At 43.2% G+C, this 23,007-nt stretch overlaps 1 protein-coding gene across 9 annotated transcripts in view; it reads left to right on the top strand.

The window, feature by feature from the left end:
* Positions 1-23,007, top strand: part of TENM4 (teneurin transmembrane protein 4) — a 601,633-nt gene that overhangs the window by 530,747 nt on the left and 47,879 nt on the right. For 7 of the 9 annotated variants that reach the window (XM_026843624.1, XM_026843595.1, XM_026843642.1 and 4 more), the window contains 4 exons: positions 1,878-2,021; positions 3,044-3,293; positions 5,924-5,944; positions 13,129-13,361. In XM_026843624.1, the coding sequence (XP_026699425.1) occupies positions 1,878-2,021; positions 3,044-3,293; positions 5,924-5,944; positions 13,129-13,361 (648 nt within the window). The remainder of the gene's footprint in view (positions 1-1,877; positions 2,022-3,043; positions 3,294-5,923; positions 5,945-13,128; positions 13,362-23,007) is intronic. The other 2 variants (XM_026843650.1, XM_026843633.1) reach the window with 1 other exon arrangement.

Genomic DNA, 23,007 nt, shown 5'->3' with positions numbered 1-23,007 from the left:
GTCCTGAGCTGCTACAATCATATTTGTACAGAAGGAATGAACTGGACTGGAGGCGTTTGGCTACCTCTCACCTATAGCCAAAAGCTGTCAGCATTGCTTTGAAAGGAATCCCTAGAACTGAGCCCTGATCTCCACTCCTCCTCTTCAGGACTGCTCTAATCTGAGCTTCCTATTCAAGAACACTATCCTGAACTGGGGCACGATGGTCTTCTCTCTTTTACCTTGTGCTTTCATTTACATCTGCAAAAGACTGTCAGAAGCTGCAAGGCAGAGAATATGAAGGCTCTGCATACTCAGCATGTCACATCCCCAGCACCAAGCATTGTGGCCTCTGCCACCCACTCCGCAGGGGCAGAAGCTGGAGCCCCAGGAAGCTGTGCTGGGGATGTAGGCAGAGACACACTTCATTCCTCCTCCTGCTGCCATCTCAGGCCTCACCCAGTGCGCCCTGCGCAATGGTGCTGGAGGGAAGGGGGCACTTTGGGTGTAGAGTGAGCAGAGGTGATGCAGCTCTGCTGTGATTGCTCCTCATCTGATCGACAACCAGAAGATAACGTTACAGGTCTTCGGTAGAGTCTAGACTAGACCTTTCAGGTTGCCAAGGAAATTATAACAGCCAAACGAGAGAGATAGCAAATAGAGAAGGATGGTTCACTGACACCTGGTAGCCCAACCTAAGTCTCTTTGGAGAAGCTGTAGGGTGCCTTGTTTGCTAGGAGGAAGAATGGGTGCCTTCCTCTCACTCAGGCTCAGCTGCCTCGAGCAGGCTGGATGATAAGGCTTGAGCCTTACACAGTTTGGAGTCCACACTTAGAAACATGTCCTGGTAGCATATCCTGAAAGACTATGTTGACATGCTCTTTAAGGTGTTAGATCAGCAGAGGATCCTGGAGTAGCTTTGCAGCCCCAGAGTACTCAAGCAGGTTTGAGGACATCAACATTCAAGCTTTCAGTGATTCCCACCCCTAGAACAGGGGAAAATATCAAGCCTTCATTTCCTAAATTACATCTTCCTCTGAGACTGTCTGATTCTGCTGTACTTGATGGGGGATCCTGAGTTCTCTCAGTGCCCAGCACTTTTCAAGGAGGCTGGGAGACTTGTAAGATCAGACCTTTATTTTTATCTAGTAAAAAAATAATGAGCTCTGTAATTACTTTTCATTTGTGTAGAACTTACAGTTCTGCTCTGCTTCAGCTGTTTAGCACTGAAAAAATCAGGTAGGGCAGAGGAAAAGCAGACCAGTGAAACTGGTCCTGCTTCTGAGAGAACTGTAAAGGAGTCATTATTCTGTCAAAACCATGATTTTCCTTCTACTGACCTCATTTTACTCTTAAGCAACTCCATTGCGTTCAGCAGAGTTACTCCTGAAAGGCTCTGATTAGACAATATGGCAAGTAAACCCTTCTGAATTTAATAATGACCACAAGTCTTGATTTAAGACTGCTGTCTCAGAGGGACTTGCTGCCCCACACCTCATTTGTGTGAGTCTTTCCAGGAAAGGCCATGATTTTTAGCAAGTTCCTGACAGGCGGTCTTTGATCAAAGATTGTAGATAGGAGTAAAATGCTCCCATTTAGAAGTCCGACAGTGGTTTACACTCTCAAATAATTACTGTTTTAATATATGTCTTTAAAACAGTGCCTTTTAAATATCTAGCACATTTGCCCAACATCTGCAACTGTGTTGATTTTTTTAAACGTAGGATGGCCCTTAAAGAGAAAAATATTAGGACTCTATTATGATGATGACTTTTTAAATGAAATTGGCAGTTGCCTGTAGAAATGCTCTTACCCCTGCTCAGCTGAAACTCTGTGTGCTGACTGTGCGTTTCTGGGTTACTAATCTGAGGGGTCTTTTGTTTCTCTCCTGTTCATAGTTTCAGTGGGTTATGAGTATGAATCCTGTCCTGACTTGATCCTGTGGGAGAAGAGGACAGCTGTGCTTCAGGGTTATGAAATTGATGCTTCCAAACTTGGAGGATGGTCACTGGACAAACACCATGCCCTCAACATACAAAGTGGTAGGTTGTCTGTAACACCTAACAGGAATAATTCCGTGTTGCAAGGCCTAGTTGCTTCTTATCGCTAAGAATTCCAGAAAAGGGGAGGAAGGAAACCTGACTAACACTTGTACTCTCTCACGTATTTTCCTAACAAATTATTTCTGCTAACCTAGATTTAGAAGCAATTTGGTATGTGTAAATGCTAAAGAAACTGGCCATCCTGAAGTAGTTGAATGTCATCATGTCTTAACTTTGTAGTGTCTTACAAGAAGGATATTAACAAGGAAAATATTCCTAAAATAACAAGGGGGAGCCTCTTCAGAATGGACCCATCACCGAGCATAAATCCACCCAGACACATCCTCCAATATTCTAGCGTATTTGCAGAAACAAGAGGCTTCATGGGTCATAAGGGAAAATTGAAGGTGCCAGAGTCCTTGAAGGCCACTCAGGACTGCAGCAGGGAGGCTTGAAAGCTGATCAGAACACGTTCCAGAGGTGGAAGCACTGTGTCCCTCTGGATGATAGCAGTGGTATGGGAGCAAACATCTAATTCAGCCCACATCACTGCTGAAAACAATGCTCTTATAGGGAGCACAAGCAGAGCTCTTCTAAAGCTTTGCAGATGAAACATTACTCTAGAGAATGCACCGTGGTCTTCCTGCCCCTTATCTTTCCATGAGCTATGTGATTTCTTTTTTTACCTGGTAGACTGCAAATTACAGGGCAAGGAGGAACAGAAAGGGCAGGTGAAAATTCATGAGACGCTGAAAAGTGTATTTCATTCAAAGGTAGAGGGTATTGTTCTCCCTACACAGTTCTCTCCTGCAGGAAATGTAATGAGTCTATAAAAAAATGCTTACTTTGGATAAGGGGCTCCTCATTTGAAACCATCACAAAACAATAGAATGAATGATGATAAACCTCCTTACTACTTGACAAATTCCCCGCCTGGCATCCAGCACTGCCAGTTTGTGTTCCCTTTGGTCTCAGTTTTCCTGTCTCTCTTTAATTTCCTTATTACTGTTTTCTCTCTCTAGGCATCTTGCATAAAGGAAATGGGGAAAACCAGTTTATTTCCCAGCAGCCGCCTGTAATTGGAAGCATTATGGGCAACGGCCGCAGACGTAGCATTTCTTGTCCAAGCTGCAATGGTCTTGCAGATGGGAACAAACTCCTGGCTCCTGTTGCCCTAACATGTGGGTCTGATGGAAGTCTTTATGTTGGAGATTTCAACTACATCCGAAGGATCTTTCCCTCTGGCAATGTCACCAACATACTGGAGCTGAGGTACACTCTGCTGAATGTGGCCATTATAATTATTCCCTTAAGTTCTGCAGAAAGGAAAATGAGCAAAACTCTTAAAAAAATCCCACGGCTAAACAGAAAAAAAGCTGTCCAGATTTGCCTCTTCGGCAACTCCGCTGACTTTGATTTACACCAGAGAAACACAGGCCTAACAAGTTCTTCCACAATTGAATCACACACCAAAAATATTGACACGTTTCTGTGCTGCTAAATCAAATTGTGTTGATGTCTGCCTTTTCATGTAGTTAGAGACCAGTGGGAATTCTTAAAATGAACAATCAGCCTCTGAGATAACCTAAACTTGAAAGGACACAGCACTGGTGATGATATGTAGAGGTTAATCAGGACAGATGATCATTCATAATTAAGACAGGATGATCACTCTAGGTAGTCACAGACTGGGTTTTTCTAGTTGTTGTTTGTTGGTTTTTTTTTTTGGAGACAAATGTTTCAGCCTCCCTCAGTTCCCAAGTGAACAGCAGTGTCAGGGTGAAAATACAGATGGATCATCTGAAAGTAAGTGAAATGTTTCCTTTTAATCCCAAATAACAAAGGAAAAAAATAATGAAAAAAAATTAGGGAGGATGGGGAAGGAACATCCTTTAAAAACAAGGAAGGAGAGGGGGAAGAACAGATTAGTCATAAGTTCTGAGAAAATTAAATAGATTGTGACTGAATCAAAATTTCAAATTGACCTCACTGGAGATATTTTTCCTATTTAGAATTTCCACAACAAATATAATTACCCACTTCAAAGCACCAGGGCCTGATTCTGGACTCTGTGTGGCCAGACAAGCCTCACTCCAGGAGAGTCAGTAGAGTTAAACGAGTGTTTCTGAATGAGTCTTCTCTGCTTGAAGGGCCTGACCTAAGGCCCTGAGAGGTCAGTATGAGGTTCACATTCCCATTTACCTCTCACAAGATCTGACCTGGAAATGAGAATCTACCAGAAAGTAAGAACCTTCCTGCTCTACTCAGATTTAACATCCTGGCTGCTGAGGAGAAAAATAAGGCTCCGTTTCTACAAGGGCTGCCGTGTGGAAGCTTACTAGACAGCTTCCTAGAGCAGCAGCGTCCCATACACGATCGCTTTGCTCCACAAGGCCACAGATAAAAACAAAAGAGCTGTTCTGCAGCAAAACTGGTGCAAGATCCCCTTAGTCCCTCGTTTACAAACACGACACAGTCATCAGTCCTTGCTGAAGGTCTGATAACTATTGTCATAGTCTGTGGTGTAGGAGAAAAAAAAAAACTAAATCCAGACAGCCATCAAGCTGGCACTTACAGAATAGCTGTCTTGGTATGCTCACGGGGTGACAAGGAAAACAGGAGGAATCACTGAATTAGGAAGCCCACAACGAGATGTTTACAGTCACATCTCAGAGGGCTGGGGCACCTTTTGAGTAAATCAGCAAAAAACTGATTCTTGCTCTTCTGTTACGTGATACACAAGAACATATCTCTCACGTTTGTAAGGTGGGAAGCCAGGATAAATCTTCAGACCTGGTCCATGTTAAAGAATGTAATATTCTTCCAGTGCCAGAAAGTTATTTTAACAACCAAAGGTGAGATTTCCAGAAGAGCCTAGGTGATTTGGGGCCCAAATCCCATTGCAACTGAGTGGGATTAATATCTCACTCCCAGAAGTACAATTTTGAAAACCCTATCCCTGTTTCATTGTCAGTGGAAATACCAGACCCAGCAGAGGTTTTGGAGAGTATTTCCTCATTGGAAAAGAGAAAATTGGAAGCCTTGACAGAGTGGCCTTGCTGGCTTTTGTGTAGAGCCACAGAGTTAAATTTACTCCAGAGTTAAATCTGCTGGAACGATTGCTGCTTCATCTGTGCAAACACTTAGGTTACTGGATCTAATAAACATTTCTTCACTCTGGTGTGCTATAAAGTAAGTGGGTTCAGATGCCGGCTGACTAAAAGCTATGGAGGAAAGCCATTGCTTTTGGACTAAATGAAGTTTGCTTGTGTCTTCTCAAATCAGCATCTCCTTGGAGATTAACACCCTCACTATATGGCTTTTGGGTTTTGGTTGAGGGGATGTCTGTTGAGTGTAGTGTTCTGTTGTGGAGAGGAAAGCAAATGCCTTGTGGGTTGCAGATAACTGCAGCTGGGTATGTAACTAGACCCCTGAAAAGTGTCCAGCTCAGCATAATTTCAGTCCTCTGGGCTAGAGTTCACGAGGTTGCGGCAATGAGCTGCCACCCGTAACTGTGCAACTGTTAAGTTACCTTTGTAAATCACAAAGTATTGATTTGACTGAGAGTGAAAAAAACCTGTAAAGATACCTGCATTTACATATATTTAGCTCAGTACTGCTCTGAGTGATCAAGTCTGCCTGGTCCTATCTCTTACATAAGTGAATAACTCCAAGCAGGTGAGATCACACTTCCTCTGTGATATGTAGTGGTACGTAAGTGAGCTCACTGCCAAGTAATATCCAGTATAAAATATATCAGTGTCATTCCAGCTAAGTCTTTATTTATTATTGCATTGTATGATACAGTTACTGTCAAGTTTTCAATCTGCAAATAATGCATCGAACTGAGCTGCTAACACCTCATTCTTTCTTCTATTCCCTGCTTTCCTGTCTTCTGTCAGAAATAAAGATTTCAGACATAGGTAAGCCAACCAGTGGAGAATTCTTATGCCGCTCCCTGTCTTGTTGCATGTTGTTACACAGTGAGCCACAAGTGCCATTTCCAGATGATTCAATAGCAAATGAAGCTGGCGTGATTAAAACTGGCGTAGGCAATCAGTCATCAGAACTGGGAGCCATTAATCACAGAGCAGAGTCACGCAGACTTCTGCCTGAGCTGTTATAGCTGTAGACAGGGGAAGTACAGACATGAGAAGCAGGGCAACAAGAGGAGGAGGGTGGAAGGAAGACTGGGTGGGAATTAACTGTAAAATGGGGACAGCATCAGGATACGGGTCACTGGAATAGCTATGATGGAAAAATAATTCTCATATGGTGAAATGTCTTCTTTTTGACTTTTGGGGAGTGTAACAGGCATAATGAAGGGCCACCTAGGGAAGTAAGTTTTTCTCTTTGTCAGTCTGAGCTCTTCATAGAGAACCTTCGGATGTGAGACTCAGATAGAGGGTAGTACAACTCAGAACCTTAGCCAGGAAATACAATAAAAAAGACAAAGAGTAATGACAAGAAAACAAGATGAAAGAGAGACTTCTAAATTGGAGCTTTGTCACTAAGAATATTTGTCACTTGGGTTCACTGGAGTTTCAGTGGGTTTGATCCAATCAGTTGCATTCAGGAAGATGTCAACCTCCTGTCACTGTCTGTGTTTGCAAGGACTTCTCTGGCTCTGACAAGTTTCCCATCCTTCTCCCTGGCTGCTTTCTAAATTAGAAGCTTAGAGTGTGGAGTTGGGGTTTTTTTGTTATTGTTTGGTTTTCCTTTGCATTTGAGATTGGCGATTTTTCTTGCTACATGCTTTTTATTTTCTGTTTCTTTGACTTCATAGAGGGTGTGCAAAACCAGAAATGTTCATTTCATCTGCATGCGAAGAAATGCAATGGAGTAGAAATGCTTTTGTTTTTGTCTTATTGCCAGAACATTAATGAAGGGCTGAGCTTCCACGGTATAATGCCCTGGCCCAAAGTGTCTATTATCAGGGCTGGGAGGTTGGTACACAAGACCTCTGCACTGACTGTCTTCATCGGGCTGAGTTCCAGCCCCACAGCTCCTCTTTCATATCGTTTGAAGGCAATAGAAAAACTAATTTCTCTTTGGAACAGCCAGGTTGTATCCTTAATGCCCTAGAAATACACAGCCACTAAAGTGCACATGCTTTGACAGTGAAGGGCAGCAGCTGAATACCTGTTACTAGAAGAGTTTTTGATATATGAAGGCAATAACCGAGTGAAGATATACAGACTGGCCACAAATGCTGCAGATGCTACCAGAACCTTACAAAGTTGGCAGGGCTTCAGCCTTTAGGCAATTTCTGAAAACTAAGAAATGAAAGAAAACCAAGACGTGCCTGCTTCAGCACAATCCGAACTGCACCAGTGAGGGAGGAAGGAGGTGAGGAGCTCTAGATCAAATATTCCCATCTATGACTACATTAAGGGAGTCGTCCATGTGAGTTAGCATCTGTTCTGTGTCATTTGCCGTAATACTTTTTGTTAGGAAGCCTCTTTGTTCCCGAGCCACAGGGAAATGAGTGGGTGTAGTCTTACCTAAAGCTCCAGTGCTTCGAGCTCCAGAAGGTCCTAAGCTTGACACAACTGACAGGAAACACTTGCAAAGGGTGAGATCCACAGGACTGAACCTTAGTGGTTTGGAAAAGCTGAAATCCCTATGCAAAAGCTTCCTCACTTCAGGGAAAGGGATTCCTCCCTGCTATGTAGCCTGTGGTGAACTTGATCTCCAGAGGCTCTGGACCTGCCAGCTAAGAGGCTTGGCTGGAGCACAGCATAGGTAATCTGGGTCTAGCTTTGCAACACCCAAAGTGACTCTGTGTCTACGTGAGGGATGTTAGCTCAGCCAAAAAAGCATCACCAGATTGTGATGCCTCCCAAGTTTCCACCCATCTGTCATTCAGTGATAGATTAATAGGAACTTACGCCTATCTATCTCTGTATGGACCTGTCTTGATGGGCTTAGAGAAGCTAATGACTTTTTCCAAGCATGGCAATAATAATTTGCGGTTAATTATCATTATCTTTTCTCTGCAGAAACATGAAGGGTGGTGAGACATTTCTGTCTTACAAATATGCAAAAAAGTGGCCACACTTAAATACATTCTTCCTTTCTTGATTCCATTTGTTTCATTTGTCTCTCAGAGAAACAGATCTACAAGTAGTGGCAAAGAGAGGTATCTCAGAAAACTGCCCTAGGATTAGATCAAAAGTCCTTTGCAGTCCCTGGGTTGGCTTATGGCATTGCTGTGAAGTTTTATTATCCAGCCTGTGACACTAGAAGAGCTTTGGGCTTCGCACACAAACTGGAAACAGTAAAAGGCCAAGTGTAAATTCAGCTCACTGCACTGTGTGGCCTCCTTATGTATTAATCTATTGAATGTCACCCAGGGAAAGAAAGACCAGTACCTCACACAAGCTATAATAAAATCCTCTGTTTGTGAGCTGCAGGGTGCTTAGCATGGAGCCATGGAAACACAGCCCCGCCGAACAAAAAAACACTTGGCTGCAGGAATTTGGTAGTTTTTTAGTCACCAGCAAATGCATGTGGCCAGAAAGGCTCAGAGGGGAAGAGGGCAGCTAGCACAGAAAGTTTTACAGAGGTCGTTTCATGTCCTTAAACAGAGACATCAGATCCAAAGAAGCCCCAGGAGTTTATTCAGCTAACTTTCTGGTGGTGTGACTGCTCCTGTCTGTTGACCATACTGGGAGCCAGAGCCATACCGTTACCATTAACAGAAGCTGTCCTTTAGAGAAAGTGGTAAGATGCCCTTGCATTTGAGAAACTAAGATGCAGTTCATTTTGTAAAATAAATGTTGAAAATAACTCAGGCAATTCATACCCCAAAAGATGCTATTTCTCCCCACTGCCTGTAAAGAGAGCTAAGGCAGTCAGTTCAGCTGTAAGCATCCACCTTGTAGCCATCTAAAGCTTGGTGAGATGAATCCCCTGGCTTTGAACAGAAGCCAGTGACAAGGTGCAGTCTGCTGTGCTGCTGCATTATAGGTAACCTGCTGAAACCAGGGACCATCTGCCTTTTCTCATCTTTCTTCCTTAGCAACTGGCTTCCCACTCTGGAGCAGGAGAGTCCTTCCTCAGACTCCTCCAAAACATGGGCTCTGGGCCCAAGGGGATAATACCAACCTTTGCTTAAAGCCCGTGCATCTATTACAGTACTACAGAAGCAATCCACATGAGTCCCATCTATCTGCCTATTCACCCAACTTTTTAACACTTTCATTCCTCGTGCCTGCGTGTACGGAGTCATGTAAGGAGTCCTGTAAAGCATAAGCACTTTAAAACAAAGTTGAATATATATATATATTCAATATATATAATAATATATATGGTGCTGGCACTGTCCTGTTCAAATAATGAGAATGAAAAAAGGAAAGGGACAAGGCAGATGTATGGGGGAGCCTATATGCAACCCCAAACAACTGGGATCACTGTGAACTTGCAATATTTCCCTGTGCTCTCCCAGCCTATCCCAGTATCACAAGCGTACAAGGAGGCAATGTCACCTCCATTTCACTTTGTCCTGCAGAACTTCTGCTTATGAAACTGTCCTCATTCCCACTGACTACGCCGTCATGCCCACTAAGACCAACTAAAGTGTCTGTTCTTGGCTAGGGACCAGCCCACCCATCCCTGCAACTTTGGCTTCTTGCTTCAGGGACTTAAAATATCAATGCAGTGCTCAGGGTTTCTTCTAAAAAAAACCTTAATAGCAAAAGGAACGATCTGAATGGGAAATCAGTTCTTAACCCACAGCCCTTTTCTAGTGGTGGCAATGTCAGTATGGGGTATAAGTATTCTAAAACTACAAATACTGTAACTGATTAAGTCTTCTGCATAGTAAAAAGTCTTGACTTTTGCTTTGGTCCATTATCTAAGCAATGAGAGGATAAAAGGGGAAAAAAAAAAAAAAATCTCTGCTTTGCCCCAGGCAGATTTATTTCAGTTGTTGTTCGGTTCAGTCCAATTTACCACTTGGATTTGTCTATTGATTGTGGCTTTAAATAAAAAGCAAAGCCCCGGTGTTCCCAGCTCCAGTGCTCATGTATTATCACAGATGAAGGGAAGCAGTTTGGGAGCTTTTTTATTCCTAACGTGTGCTTATTTAACATCTCTCATCCCGAAGGATCTCAAAGTGTTAAACAAAAGCTCCAGTGTATAATGCTGTGCAATTCATGCAAGGGCAGAGAATGACACCTTCCCAATATGGTGTTGAAAATTGTTGGTGGAGGCCAGAAGGGTAAAATCCAGCTTGACCATTTTTCATAGTTTGTATTTTACCTTCCCTGTTCCAAAGCATCCCAAGTTAAATACTCCATTGCCCAAGCCAACCCAGGGGCCTGCCACCCACAAAAGCCCCGTGCGTGGAGCGGGGTGTAGGAGACCATGGTAAGCCATGCTTGCAAAAATAAAATGTCTAGCCAATAAAAATGAAATAGTACTTCTATCACTCACACAGAGCCATGCAGCAAGAAAGATAGTTTGTGTTGGGGGTGCCCATACCATTAATAGCATTAGATTTAGAAAGGTAACTGTATGTCTTAGGAATTTCACTATCCTCTCACCAGGTGAAATCCAGACCCAAGTGACAAAAGATTTTAAGTGACCCAACATTATTACCCTCCCTTGGGTAGTTTAACCAACATAAGTTTCTACCTCTACCCCTTCCAAAGGACATTTCCTAGTAAAGGGGTTTGTACCTCTGCAGCATCCAGCTATGCAGAGGATTAAAAGTTTAACCAGTCAGAGCTAATATTTTAATGATTGTGAACTTTGAACTCACCCCTACTTTTTTCAGCATCTGTATTCACGACCTCATTAATAAAACTAAACTTGGGTTACCAGCAGCTACTCCAAGTATTATATGACGGGTTTTTACTGAGTGTATTTGGGTGGGAAGTACCATTCAGCTTTTCTGCTGGATGCGTGTTTTGCTTTTAACTGGTTCTCTGATCCATAATTAAAAGTAACCAGCATTTCAGTGTCCATTCTACACAAGAGCTGGAATTAGAAAATAGTTTTAAGATCTCTGTCTTCCCAACAAGGTTGTAATCAATAATAAAATCCATCAGAGTGAGGATATGAAATCCAAAAAATAAATTACAGTGATAGTGCTGAGAGAGGGGAGCAGAAATCTCTAGTTCTGCTACCGGTTTTCTCCACCTTTGGGAACGACATTTGCCTTTGCCCATCTGCAAATGGCCTGCTGTAAGACTCAGTGAAAGCTATCTGTGCTTTCCAGGTGAAGATGCTAAAGAATTGCCAAGTGTCACTAGAAATGTCCTCCTCTTGTCCACCTCTCATGCAAAATAGAGATTATGAACACTCCAAAGCTGACTGACATTCAGCTGGGCTTTGTCAGGACAGTCAGCAGAAAATGCAAGGTCCTGATCAAAATGGATGATGGATTCCCACAGGGAACTTCTTCCACCAGGGTTGAAGCCACTTGCTTAGTGTGAGTGACATGCAGGTAAATGAAATAATACCCTACCAGCCTGCTGTCATTGGAAAGGAATACAGATGTAGACCGAACTGTCAGGCTGGAGCTGTCTTGAAGGTCAGAGCATTTTATTTAGCAAGAATCAGTGTCATTTGTGGAGATGAAATCTGCTCAGACTTTAATAGGATAAATCACAAGGGATATTCCAGAATAAATCAGAAGGGCTTTTTTTTTTTTTTTTCCCCCAAAAGTATTAAGTAATTTGAATGAAGAATCAACTTACAGCTTTCTAAAGCAGAGAGTAATTCAGTAGTTTTTATGTGTCTGAAGAAAGGGATGATTTCCCTAACATAAAAGTTGAAGGAGAGAGGAAATTTCTCATTATGAGGCACAGAGTCAACTGTGATCGACACTCAGGTTTCTAAGCAGCTTCTCCTGGAACAGTTCCACTAAGTGCAAAATCGTGAACTATGGCCTATATGTGTATTATGAATTCTTGGACCTGATAAATTTGGACAGCTTGAAGGTGTTCTGGAGAGAAGTAGAGACTTTTTTTCATACTTGTTCTAATTACTACTTAGCCTTTCTTAGAAGGAAGAAGACCTGTATTCAGGCGACAGGTGTTACAGTTTAATCTGTTGGATTCAGGATTAGAAGAGATGCAGCTCAATACACACTAGCAGTAAACACTTTATTTTTTTTTTAAAGTCAATAAGTTTAGTATCTAGATTAAACTATAGATGGAATCCTTGAAGGACAATTTTTTTAAACTCATCCAGTTGTTTTTTTCTGGCCAGTCCCTTTGAATGCTTTCCATAAAAGCGGATGCTAATTTATTAATTTCTTCAGTCTTTGGGCTCATTTAGTGGTGCAGTCATGGAGCTAAAAAACATTATCTTTCTGTCTGCTCACTCAGCCACCTTTACTTATTTTAAAGAAGCAGTGAGTGAATGGGATTTTTAACAGGGGACTGATGTTCAGGTTCCTCAGCCCTCCTCCTAGTTCATGTTTTCCTTAGGGCAAAACATGTCACTCCAAGGATCATTTTGTTTCTCTATGCATTAAGGTCCAGTTGAATTCAGTGGCAGGACTTCCCCTAATCTCCACGAGGACAGAACAGTACTCTAGAGTCTTTGCTGGAGTCAGCAATAGCACCAGATAAGCCTTGATGTAGTGATCTTGAAGAGTGTATCTTCAAGGGATTTATACTTGGGACTCTACTTTTGGATTTTGTATCGAGATCTTTCTTGGGAGGGCAGATATTTTTTTTATTTGTGCTTTGTTTTCTGCCCCTGGTGTACTATGCTTTCCCTTCACTTTCTGGCACTGCACTAACACCAGTTTCAGGACTGTGTCTGTAGCAAGTTAATTAAGCAAACTCAGGCCCTGGGACTCAGTCTGTAATAGTTCCTGGCATGATTTTGGCTCAGGCCAGCAAGTTCTTTCCTTTGGTGGCTGCTCTCCATGCCAGAGAGCACCCAGGCACAGCGAGTGGTAACAGATAGAGCTCAGGATCCTGTGCTGTAACACACCGTGTACTAACATTGTCAAATACAGCACTGCTTCACTTTCCCAGTCTGTCTGCCCTGTGCATTTTTATTCTCTACAGTGCTTGCATTGCCTGTTTGACTTAAGAAAACAAATCGTCCAAAAAAATAATAACGTCATACCCTTGTTTTTCAGCCACAGCCCAGCTCATAAGTATTACTTGACCACAGATCCAATCACCGGCTCCATCTACCTGTCCGACACCAACAGCCGACGTATCTATAAAATCAAGTCAACCACATCAGTGAAAGACATCGTGAAGAATTCAGAGGTCTTGGCTGGAACTGGGGATCAGTGCCTCCCATTCGATGATACCCGCTGCGGAGATGGAGGCAAAGGCACTGATGCTACCCTTACAAATCCCAGGGGTGAGACTGCTTCTTCTCCACAGGCTTTTTTAAAGGGGTCTTTTTGAAAGGGGCTTGTTTAGTCACGCCTGAGATTGGTCTCCTCTCCAATTCAGAAAATGCCTTGGATTTTGCAAGCCTAAGGGCACATCCTAAGGGCTTGCTTCTGGAAATAAGGGGGGGTGTCTCACCCTCAGCCAATTCTTCTTGTTGAGGTGACTGGGAGGAGTACCAGACCAGAGGGGTCTAGTGATGGGTACGTGTCCAAAGGGTAACAGAATAAATCCACCCATCAATTTTATACCCACTTAGCCACTACTCCTCCATACCAGATAACTTTGGTCCTTTCCAGCCTGGACTGGATTCATTTATGTTCACTTTACTGAGGCTTTCTTGGCATGAAAAAAATAAAAAGCTCTATAAGTATTGCTATATATAAAAAATAGCAACAAAACCAGCATACAGCCCAGAGATACATAAACTGAGGTTTATAGGTTATATATCACAGCATCCAGCTTAAATCCTATGGGAGGTGGGTACTAGTTTTGGTATGGGAATGGTCTCATTCAGTGTGACTTGACCTGGTTCCTCCCGATTAATTTACTTAAATGTGATCAAAGCAGTCAAATCAGAATAAAAGCATGACACAGCCTTCATGACTGTGAACTAAATTGTTCAAAACAGGTTTAGCCAAACATATGCAGTCCTGTGTGTAGCCAAGACTTCAGTCTGGCAGTCTCAAGGTAACAAGCTCTGCATATGGAGGATGTCGCTCCTCCCAGCTGTCCACAAAAAACCACACGGAGGGTATAAAGATGAGGTGGAAGATACTGTTGGTATACACAACTTCTGCAGTGTTTGTGAAGAGAGGCGAGAAGGAAGCTTATGCAGCAATGCTTCTAGAAATGTGACAATGCTAACATCACATTGTCAGTGTGAGTTTTCACTGTTAATCATTCTTGCCCAGTTGTTAAGTATGCAAGGAGTTATTTATAAGTTCATGGCTTCGTGCTGCAGGTTCCCTTTTTCCTTCACTCTGAGAGTGGTAGCTCCCTTCTTCCTCACCATGGCAGTTTCCAAGCCTTATCCCAACCTCCTTGCAAAACAACCCCTCAGCCAAACCTGGGGATCCTTTAACAAGTTATTTCACAAAGAGCAGGCAAGATGAAGACAGCTGAGCTGTTGTTTCTATTCCTGGCTAGACTTCTCAGGAAGTTATTTTTCTTGACATAGAGATGACATAATTGTTACTGAATCCAAGAAACCCAAACTGATTTAGTGACCTTTTGTGTCAGCTCTTGTGATTTTTTCTGTTATGTGCTGGCTAGTTGTTTCCTCGCAGGATGCAGAAAAATATACTTTGGGGGACCTGTTTTTTTTCCAGAAAAACACACTGAAAGCCAAACTGCCACCCTCATAATATTCAAAGGGCCCAGCATGGTTTCCAAGCACTCCAGAGTCCCATGAGGTGACCATTATATTGGGATAAAGTATTGCCAGAGGCATAGGTAGAGAAAGGGAACAGCTACCGGTGGTCAGGTTGCAGTGTAGAAATTGTCTCACTGAAATGAGTGGGCTGAGTGAAAAGAAAGTTAAGTGACTTGGGCAGAGAGATTTCAGGCAGTCCAGCAGATGAGTCATGAGATCAGGGAATCCAGAAATCTGTAATCCAATTTTCTGCACCACTTTGATGTTCAACCAGTGCAAAAAAAAAGCTCTCCACAACTTTTGTTGGACATCCATTCTCCCTTGTACAAGATAAGAGGAATATTATTCATTTCCCTACATGGGTGGATGTTGCAAGGTTTAGATGACTTATGTTTCTGCTTTGCTATGGGAAACAGACCTCTGGAGTTCAAAGCTTTCAGCACTGAAATCCTTCTTGTTGGCAATTCAAGCTCTCGGGAGGCTGTTCTTCCACCTCAATCATATAACGGCAAAATGCATGCATTCATTCCTCACAGCTCTGAAATTTCACAAAATAGAAGTAAATTGAGGATGAAAGAGGAAATGACATGAAACAAAATGGCAACAAGAAAATAATAATACAAAAAGCCCACACTGCCAGCAAAAAGTTTGTAAACAGTGTTCCCTGATCTGGTTCTAGCCTGAGTTTGCAAAGTCTGCTGAGACAATAGCTTTGGCAGGTGTGACTCATTTCCCATTCACCTCGATAAATGATTAACGGGGAAAACTCACACTGACAATGTAATGTCAGCATTGTTTATACCTTCACAGTGGTTCATCCTAGCAGAAAAATCCAGCAAATGCTCTTCCTTCATGTGACCGTATTTCATAATAGTTCAAGTAAAGATGATTTCTTACAGAAGTAACCGGTAGTCCTCAGGTTACCCTCTGCTTCCCTGTCTTGGCAGGGGAATAAACACTCATAAGTGTATGGTCAGAGGAAATTAGAAAACGATTCTGTAGCTATAGAGATATCAGCTGGCCGGGGAAGGACTTAGAAAGGTCAGTTCTTCGAGAATCACCATTCTTCATGGGGCTCTACTTTTTAAGGCCAAAGCTTTTTTGTTTTGTTTTGGGTGGTTTTTTTTTTTTTTTGACTGAAGGTAATTCCTTCATGCAAATCCTTTGTGTATTTTAAGGACCAATTTGCACTGTTCAAAAATTGTAAGGAAACAAGGTCTTGTCTCCACTTTCATGATGTTTTAATTAGCTGATATTTGCAGTTTACCGGAAAATACAGGGGAATACACTCCTGCCAGATGAAGAACAGCAGTTCATAAAGACTGGAGAGTCAGTCATGAGATGATAGCATATATTTTTGCATCTACCTTTAGCCTCTTGGACTAGTCAAGCATCTGCTCTAAGTAGATTTTTTGGCTCTCATTGGAAAGAAACTAGTACCCTGAAGGTGGCCAGTGCACATGTCCAAGGTAGGATGAACCATGTTCTGGGAGTGCTGATCTTCTCCCGGAGGTGATAGCCTGAAGGATGAAGTCCCCACCCCAGGTAACACCCTTCAGTATGGTTCTCCACTTCCTGAGCAGCAGCCTTTTCCCCACAGTTTTGATCACTTCTTCTAGTTCCTACCTCACCTCCCATGAATTCAGATGGGATAATTTCATAAAATCATAGAATCACAGAATGGTTTGGGTTGGAAGGGACCATCAAACATCATCCAGTTCCACCCCCCTGCCATGGGCAGGGCCACCTTCCACCAGCCCAGGTTGCCCAAAGCCCCGTCCAACCTGGCCTTGAACCCTTCCAGGGAGGGGGCAGCCACAGCTTCTCTGGGCAGCCTGTGCCAGGGCCTCACCACTGCTGTCACAAAAAAAAATACCTCCTTATATCCAATCTAAACCTACCCTCTTTCAGCTCAAAACCGTTATACCTTGTCCTGTTTCTCTGATGTACCTTCTGGATAAAGGTTCTTGTCTCTCTCTTGAAGGGGAGGGAACTCCCTTTAGATGATCAGCTTAGACAAGACATTAGGAGGGATAAAACCTACCCCAGGAATTTCACCCTTCCCCTGTCTTTGGCTTCTCTGATAAAGGTAGGCTGTACAAATACAGGACAGGTAGATCAACAGATGCAGAACTGGTGGCAATTGTTTGGTCAGGGTATTTATCATAGCTATTAGGAACCAGTCTGATGCTTCCAATTCATTTGCCACAGAGCACAGCAAAGCTTTCAGATGCTAATGAATTTCAATATATCCTCACAAATTAAAGTGTTACCACTTTCTAATTATCATCTGCTAATAATGATCCTCTTCTACAAGCAATCTAAAGAAAAATTAAAACTCCAGCTTGTCAGAGCATTTGTTTTCATCTGAGTACTCACCAGTGGTTCTCCTCGGGAAAATGTTGTGGCAGAGAAATTACCAAGGAGCCTGCAATTAAGAGAGATTGCAGTGACAAGTCTGACACAATAGGAAGAAGGTTTCGGAAGGGATGGGGTGGACGGGGGACAGGGGGGGCATCTCATTCATTTAGCACCACGAAAACAATGCAAAATGAAGTAATTAATTTGGGGACAGATTGCTTCCTTCACTGTGTCCTGCTGAATGTGTAAACAAAATCTCAGTTGTTCACTAAATGTTCATGAGTTCGACAGAATTAAAAGAAGAAACTCAACCCTCCACAATCTGTTAACACTTTTATTGTCAAATAATGTAAGGGCTGTTTCAGGGAAGACCAGAAGCTGACTGAATGAGTTGTCTTGTTTCTTACTGTGGGCAGAAAAGACACGTGGGGAGAATGGCAATGACGGAGTGGACTTTCCCTGCTAACACTCCACATTCTAGTCGTAGACATTCAGGGAACTTTCTGAAGAGGTTGCACCTGGATCTGTGCTTATATGCCACCACCAATTTGTCTAGAAACCTCCCTGAACACTTGTGGGATTTTTTTTCCAGACATTCTGTGCTAATAATTTCACAATTTATTTTTTTTTTTAGCCACATCATGGAAAAGTTTGGTGGTTTTGAAGTCAGATCATTGTTTTCTGTTCTCTCCGTGCCTTTTCTAATCATTCCTGTCTTCTAACCCCCTCCTTGACCACTGCCGAGCACAAAGCTGATCTCTGCAGAAAACCTTTCGCAGGAATTCTGAAATCTTTTTTCCTGTGAGCTATTTTACAGCTTGTCATTGCATATGGGTAGTTAGGCTTACTCCTTCCCCTGTGAATTCCTCTGTACTTATTGACATTGATTTTCATCTGCCATTTTATCACTCAGTCATTCAGCATCCAGCCAGACAAAAAAGCTCCAAATTTGGATTCCTTTAGCACCTACTTTTTTACTTAAAAGAGTCTTTTCCCTCCTTTTTTTTTTTTTTTATTTTTCCTAAGTAGAGCTACATGTGCAGTGCAATCACTTTTAGCAGTTCATCTTCTAGAACAAACCCACCGTGTCCCAGTAGCTAGTCGCAGTGTAATGTGGTGTCACCTCCTCACGCTACAAGGTCCTGACATTTCAAGCAAATGTCATCGCATCACAACTTTCTATCAGCAAAACTCACTGGCATGATGCGCGTGGTGCTACAAGCCCTTGTTTCTTACGGGATCTCCAACTATCCAAGAGGAGCCAGCGTGATTTCATAATGTATGTATTTCATATCTCAGAGCTTAAAGTTTGGATCTGCAGCGCTACCTGGGTAGTGGCAGCAGATGTTTTCTCTCACTAACTGTGAGATTGAACTTCGAGCTGTATGCTGAAAATCTTTAATTCCCTTATGTTCCTATGGAAACATGAGAGGAGCCTTCTGCCAAAGCAAGCCAGGGCCTTTGGCTTTACATGCATAACATGTGAATTACCCATCTCTGTGCCCATTTGGAGGAGCCAGCTCCCAGCACTGGAAGTGTGCCATTATCAGAAAGGAAATACAGAAAGGTCCAATCTAACCTCTACAATCTGCTGCAAGAAACCGTGAGATGCTTCTTTCCCTCTCTGCAGAATTCATCCATCCAAAGACACTTGTCTGTAGGAGAGAAGGGCTCCTCTCCATAATTAGATTTGATTCTAAGAAAATCAACTAAAGTCAGGAAGGGATTGGAGCAGTTGCCGTGTGAGGAGCATGTGCAAATGGGAATTTAGGGCTTTGACAGACTGAAAACTCTGTTACCCTGCAGAACATCATAGGAAATGCAAGGCAATTGAGATTGCTTAGCCTCCGTGAAAGAGGGATAAGCAGAAAAGTGCTCTGTGATAAGAACACATGCACATGCCATTGCCCTGGAGCAGCATGATAAGTGGTAACTTTGCCATCCCACTTTAACTTACTCGGGTGTGCAAGCTTTTTGTCTAAGCTGGAATGCAAAATAAAGTTGTGCTCTATCAGCTGATCAGAACTGGCTTGAGAGCCAAAGTACGTACAGGTTATTATTACTGTAACTGGTTAATCAGACCAGCCATCAGACCTCAGCATTGAACACCGTGAGCGACTGTCAGCACACACTGCTGATAAGTCCAATCCAATACATATGGAACTAGCTAAGAGAGAAAATTCTGCCTCATTTAAAATCACATTATCCAGCCTGCCACCCTTCACTGGCTTTTGGCCTGTCACACAGAGTAATGGACAGGTGCCCTGAAAAATACTCATTGTGAACCTAGGAATGGATAAGAGCATCTTGTGTTTGACAAAAGCCAATTAAGATCAACTAAACGTTCTATCATGCCTCTTCCAAAAAAGCACATCTACTGTATTGCATAAAGGGCTTAAAGACAACCTGTTTGTCAAGCAAACGCCAACAAATATTTCAGAACTTGCCATTCGGTGGGCAAAATAATTAGAGGAGCGGTAACCTTCAACGGCAGATGCCAGTGACAGGTGACATGTGCCAGTACCCTGGGGCACTCATTGAACAGGGCACCGAATGGGGCACAATGCTGGCAGATCTCACAGCAGGTAGAGACAGCTTCCCGAGAGCCACGGGTGCCACTGAGATATCGATGCTTATACTGCCAGATCCTTCTGCAAGCTTTTGAGAAAGTGCTAAGGCACAACTGGTGTGTTTATATTGTAGAGCGAGGATGAATGGCATTAGGATATGCAACAGGTACCTGCTGCTCCTCTTGGAGGCTCTTCTTTCAAGATCCTGCAAAGATCAGTCCTATCTTGGCATGAATTAAACACAGGGATTGGAATGTAGGACTAGAAGCAATCTTTTGGGTCATTTATTCCTGTCATCCATTATCTCAGCAATCCTGTCATATAATCCCCTCCAAAATTAATGAACTTCATCTTAAAAGCAGCAAGTCATTTTTTTTTCCTTACTCCCCTAGAGGCTATTCTGAAACCTCACAGCTCTGATGGTCAAATACCCAAACCAGGTCAAAATTATGCCCTTCAGACAAGGAGATGCTGCAAAGAATTAAGGAAAATGCTGTTTTCACCTCCCAGAAAAAATACACAGTTCCCATTCAACTCAGTGATCTGAGACATCAGTTCCCTGACTCATAACTGACTTCAGATCAACAGGTTGCAACCATGTCTGCATCCCTTCCTTTACCTCAGCTGAACAGAGTTTGTTCTTTCTCTTCAACAATGACTTAGTCCTTATCCCTTTCTTGCCATTCCTTCCAGGCTAGATTATCTTCTGTGGAGTTCAGTATGACCAAATAGGATACGTTTTTCCACGTATCGTCCACCTTTGTGGCTTCCAACCCATGCAACAGTTAGAGCGTTGGCTGAAGGCCACGTTTCTAATTGCCAAAGCAACCAGGGGATTAGTCCCTGCCATGAGAAAGTCTAAAATTTTTGATCTGAGAACTTCTGCATCTGTACTTCACAGCATAGCTCACAGTGGATGAAGACTGAGGGTAAATGTTTCAAACAAGGGGATCTGGCTGTAAAACAGCATTTTGGAGAAACACGAGATCTGATTGCTTCTCAGAAACATTCTCAAAGCTTCCTATCTGAAACAGATTTTCCATCATTTCTGTCACCATGATGACAGCCAAAAAAACACGATAGTGAGGATTCATCTCACCGACTTTATCTGTCTACAGTGCAAATGTTTCCTTTGGAGATATTTTCTGTAGTCACCTATAGTCGATGGGGAGGAAAAGGTGTTTCTAGAAGGATTCATATAATCTCTTACAGTATCTGCTTTAGGGTGATATGATCACATCCTCAAAGTAGGTATTTCTCTCAACTGATTGGAAAAGCTCCAGATACTTGCTTGGATGCACAATGCAGGTTTCTGCTTTTTGCCAAGTGATTGCTACCCTGCTAGCAAAAGAAACCGAACAAGAAGATCGTGATATTCATATATTCATATATTCCAAGCCGAATTTTCACTTGCATAAAAAAAGGTATTACAGGCTTCCACATTCTTTTACTGTTTCTTTACATTCTTATAGTGTCTTTAAGACACTCAAATATTATGCTGAACGGCATTCTGCCACTGTAGGGTAGATGAGATGGATGACTCTATTAGTATCTGTGGAGTTATTTTTAATTTATACTAGCATAAAAGAGAGGTGAATGGGGCCCTTAACTTCTTCTTCCTGCCTTAGTCATGGACTTTCTCTGTGACCTTGTGAAAATTGCTTTATCTGTTATTTTCCCGATACGTAAAATTAGGATGATCACACTCACAGTCTGCTATGAGGTCTAATTAGTAAGTGTAAAGTACCATGAAATCCTCTGATGGAAGATGCAGAGTACAGCTAACTTGGGATAAAGAGGATTAAAGGAGGTTCTGCTAACATAACAAATACTTGAGAAATGATGCTTAGGGGGAAGTAAAATGGCACACATCTGCAGGTGAGGAAACGAGAATCAGCAGTCTGTAACTGTTGTCGGCAGACCTCAAATCAACTGACAGGAGTATGTCTACAAAGGAGGTTTGGATGATGAAATAAATCAACTGGCAGAGTTCAGAAACAGGTGAAATACTCTAGGTTAGTAGGATTATCCTAGGAAAAGCCCTTCCACATTTATCCACCTGGAATTTGATTGTTCTGGTGGATCTTTTGCAGCCCTTTTCATCAACGTTTCTGAAAGATTCATCAGTGTAACATTTTCATGTGCATGGTTTCACGTTCATACCATGAGCAATAACGCCGTGTTGCTGAACATGCAAGACGTGTTTTTAGAAAACCTTTCCCTTTCAGCAGTCCACTGAATGCCATGCCCTTTTCCAGAAGCAAACAGGAGTTTCTAAATTGCATCATGTGTGTGGTGGGTTGACCCTAGCTGGATGTCAGGTGCCCACCAAAGCCACTCTTATCACTCCCCTCCTCAGCTGGACAGGGGAGAGAAAATGTAACAAAAGGCTTATGGGTCGAGATACGGACAGGGCGATCCCTCACTAATTACCATCACAGGCAAAACAGGCTGGACTTGGGGGGAAAAAAAAATGTATTGTCAATCAAATCAGAGTACGATAATGAAAAATAAAAGCAAATCTTTAAAACCACCTTTCCCCCACCCCTTCTTCTTGGGCTTAACTCTACTCCCAATTTTCTCTACCTTCTTCCTGCCAGCAGCGCAGGGGGGTGGGAATGGGGGCTGTGGTCAGTTCATCACACGTCGTCTCTGACGCTCCTTCCTCCTCAGGGGAGGAATCCTCACGCTCTTCCCCTGCTCCAGCGTGGGGTCCCTCCCACAGGAGACAGTCCTCCATGAACTTCTCCCACGTGAGTCCTTCCCAGGGGCTGCAGCTCTCCATGAACTGCCCCAGCGTGGGCTCCCCACGGGGTCACAGCCTCCTTCGGGTATCCCCCTGCTGCAGCGTGGGCTCCTCCCCGGGCTGCAGGTGGGTCTCTGCTCCCCCGTGGAGCTCCATGGGTGCCGGGCACAGCTGCCTCCCCATGGGCTGCCCCACGGGCTGCAGGGGAACCTCTGCTCTGGGCCTGGAGCACCTCCTGCCCCTCCTCCTGCACTGACTGGGGGGCTGCAGGGTTGTTCCTCTCACATATTCTCACTCCTCTCTGGCTGAAGTTGCTGGGGTATTTTTTCCCCCCTTGTTAAATACATTATCCCAGAGGCACTACCACCGTCACTGATGGTCTCAGCCTTGGCCAGTGGTGGGTCCATCTTGGAGCTGGCTGACATTGGCTCTGTTGGACATGGGGGAAGCTTCTGTCAGCTTCTCACAGGAGCCACCCCTGTAGCCTCCCTGCTACCAAAATCTTGCCTTACAAACCCAATAAAATATGCCAGTTGGAAGTGCTGTCGGTGGAATGGTGCCA

The sequence above is a fragment of the Athene cunicularia genome (assembly GCF_003259725.1).
Source record: "Athene cunicularia isolate RWA chromosome 1 unlocalized genomic scaffold, athCun1 chr1_part1, whole genome shotgun sequence".
NCBI classification, from domain to species: domain Eukaryota; kingdom Metazoa; phylum Chordata; class Aves; order Strigiformes; family Strigidae; genus Athene; species Athene cunicularia.
Note: the sequence above shows the minus strand (reverse complement) of the source record. Positions and strands in the feature narration are given on the sequence as shown.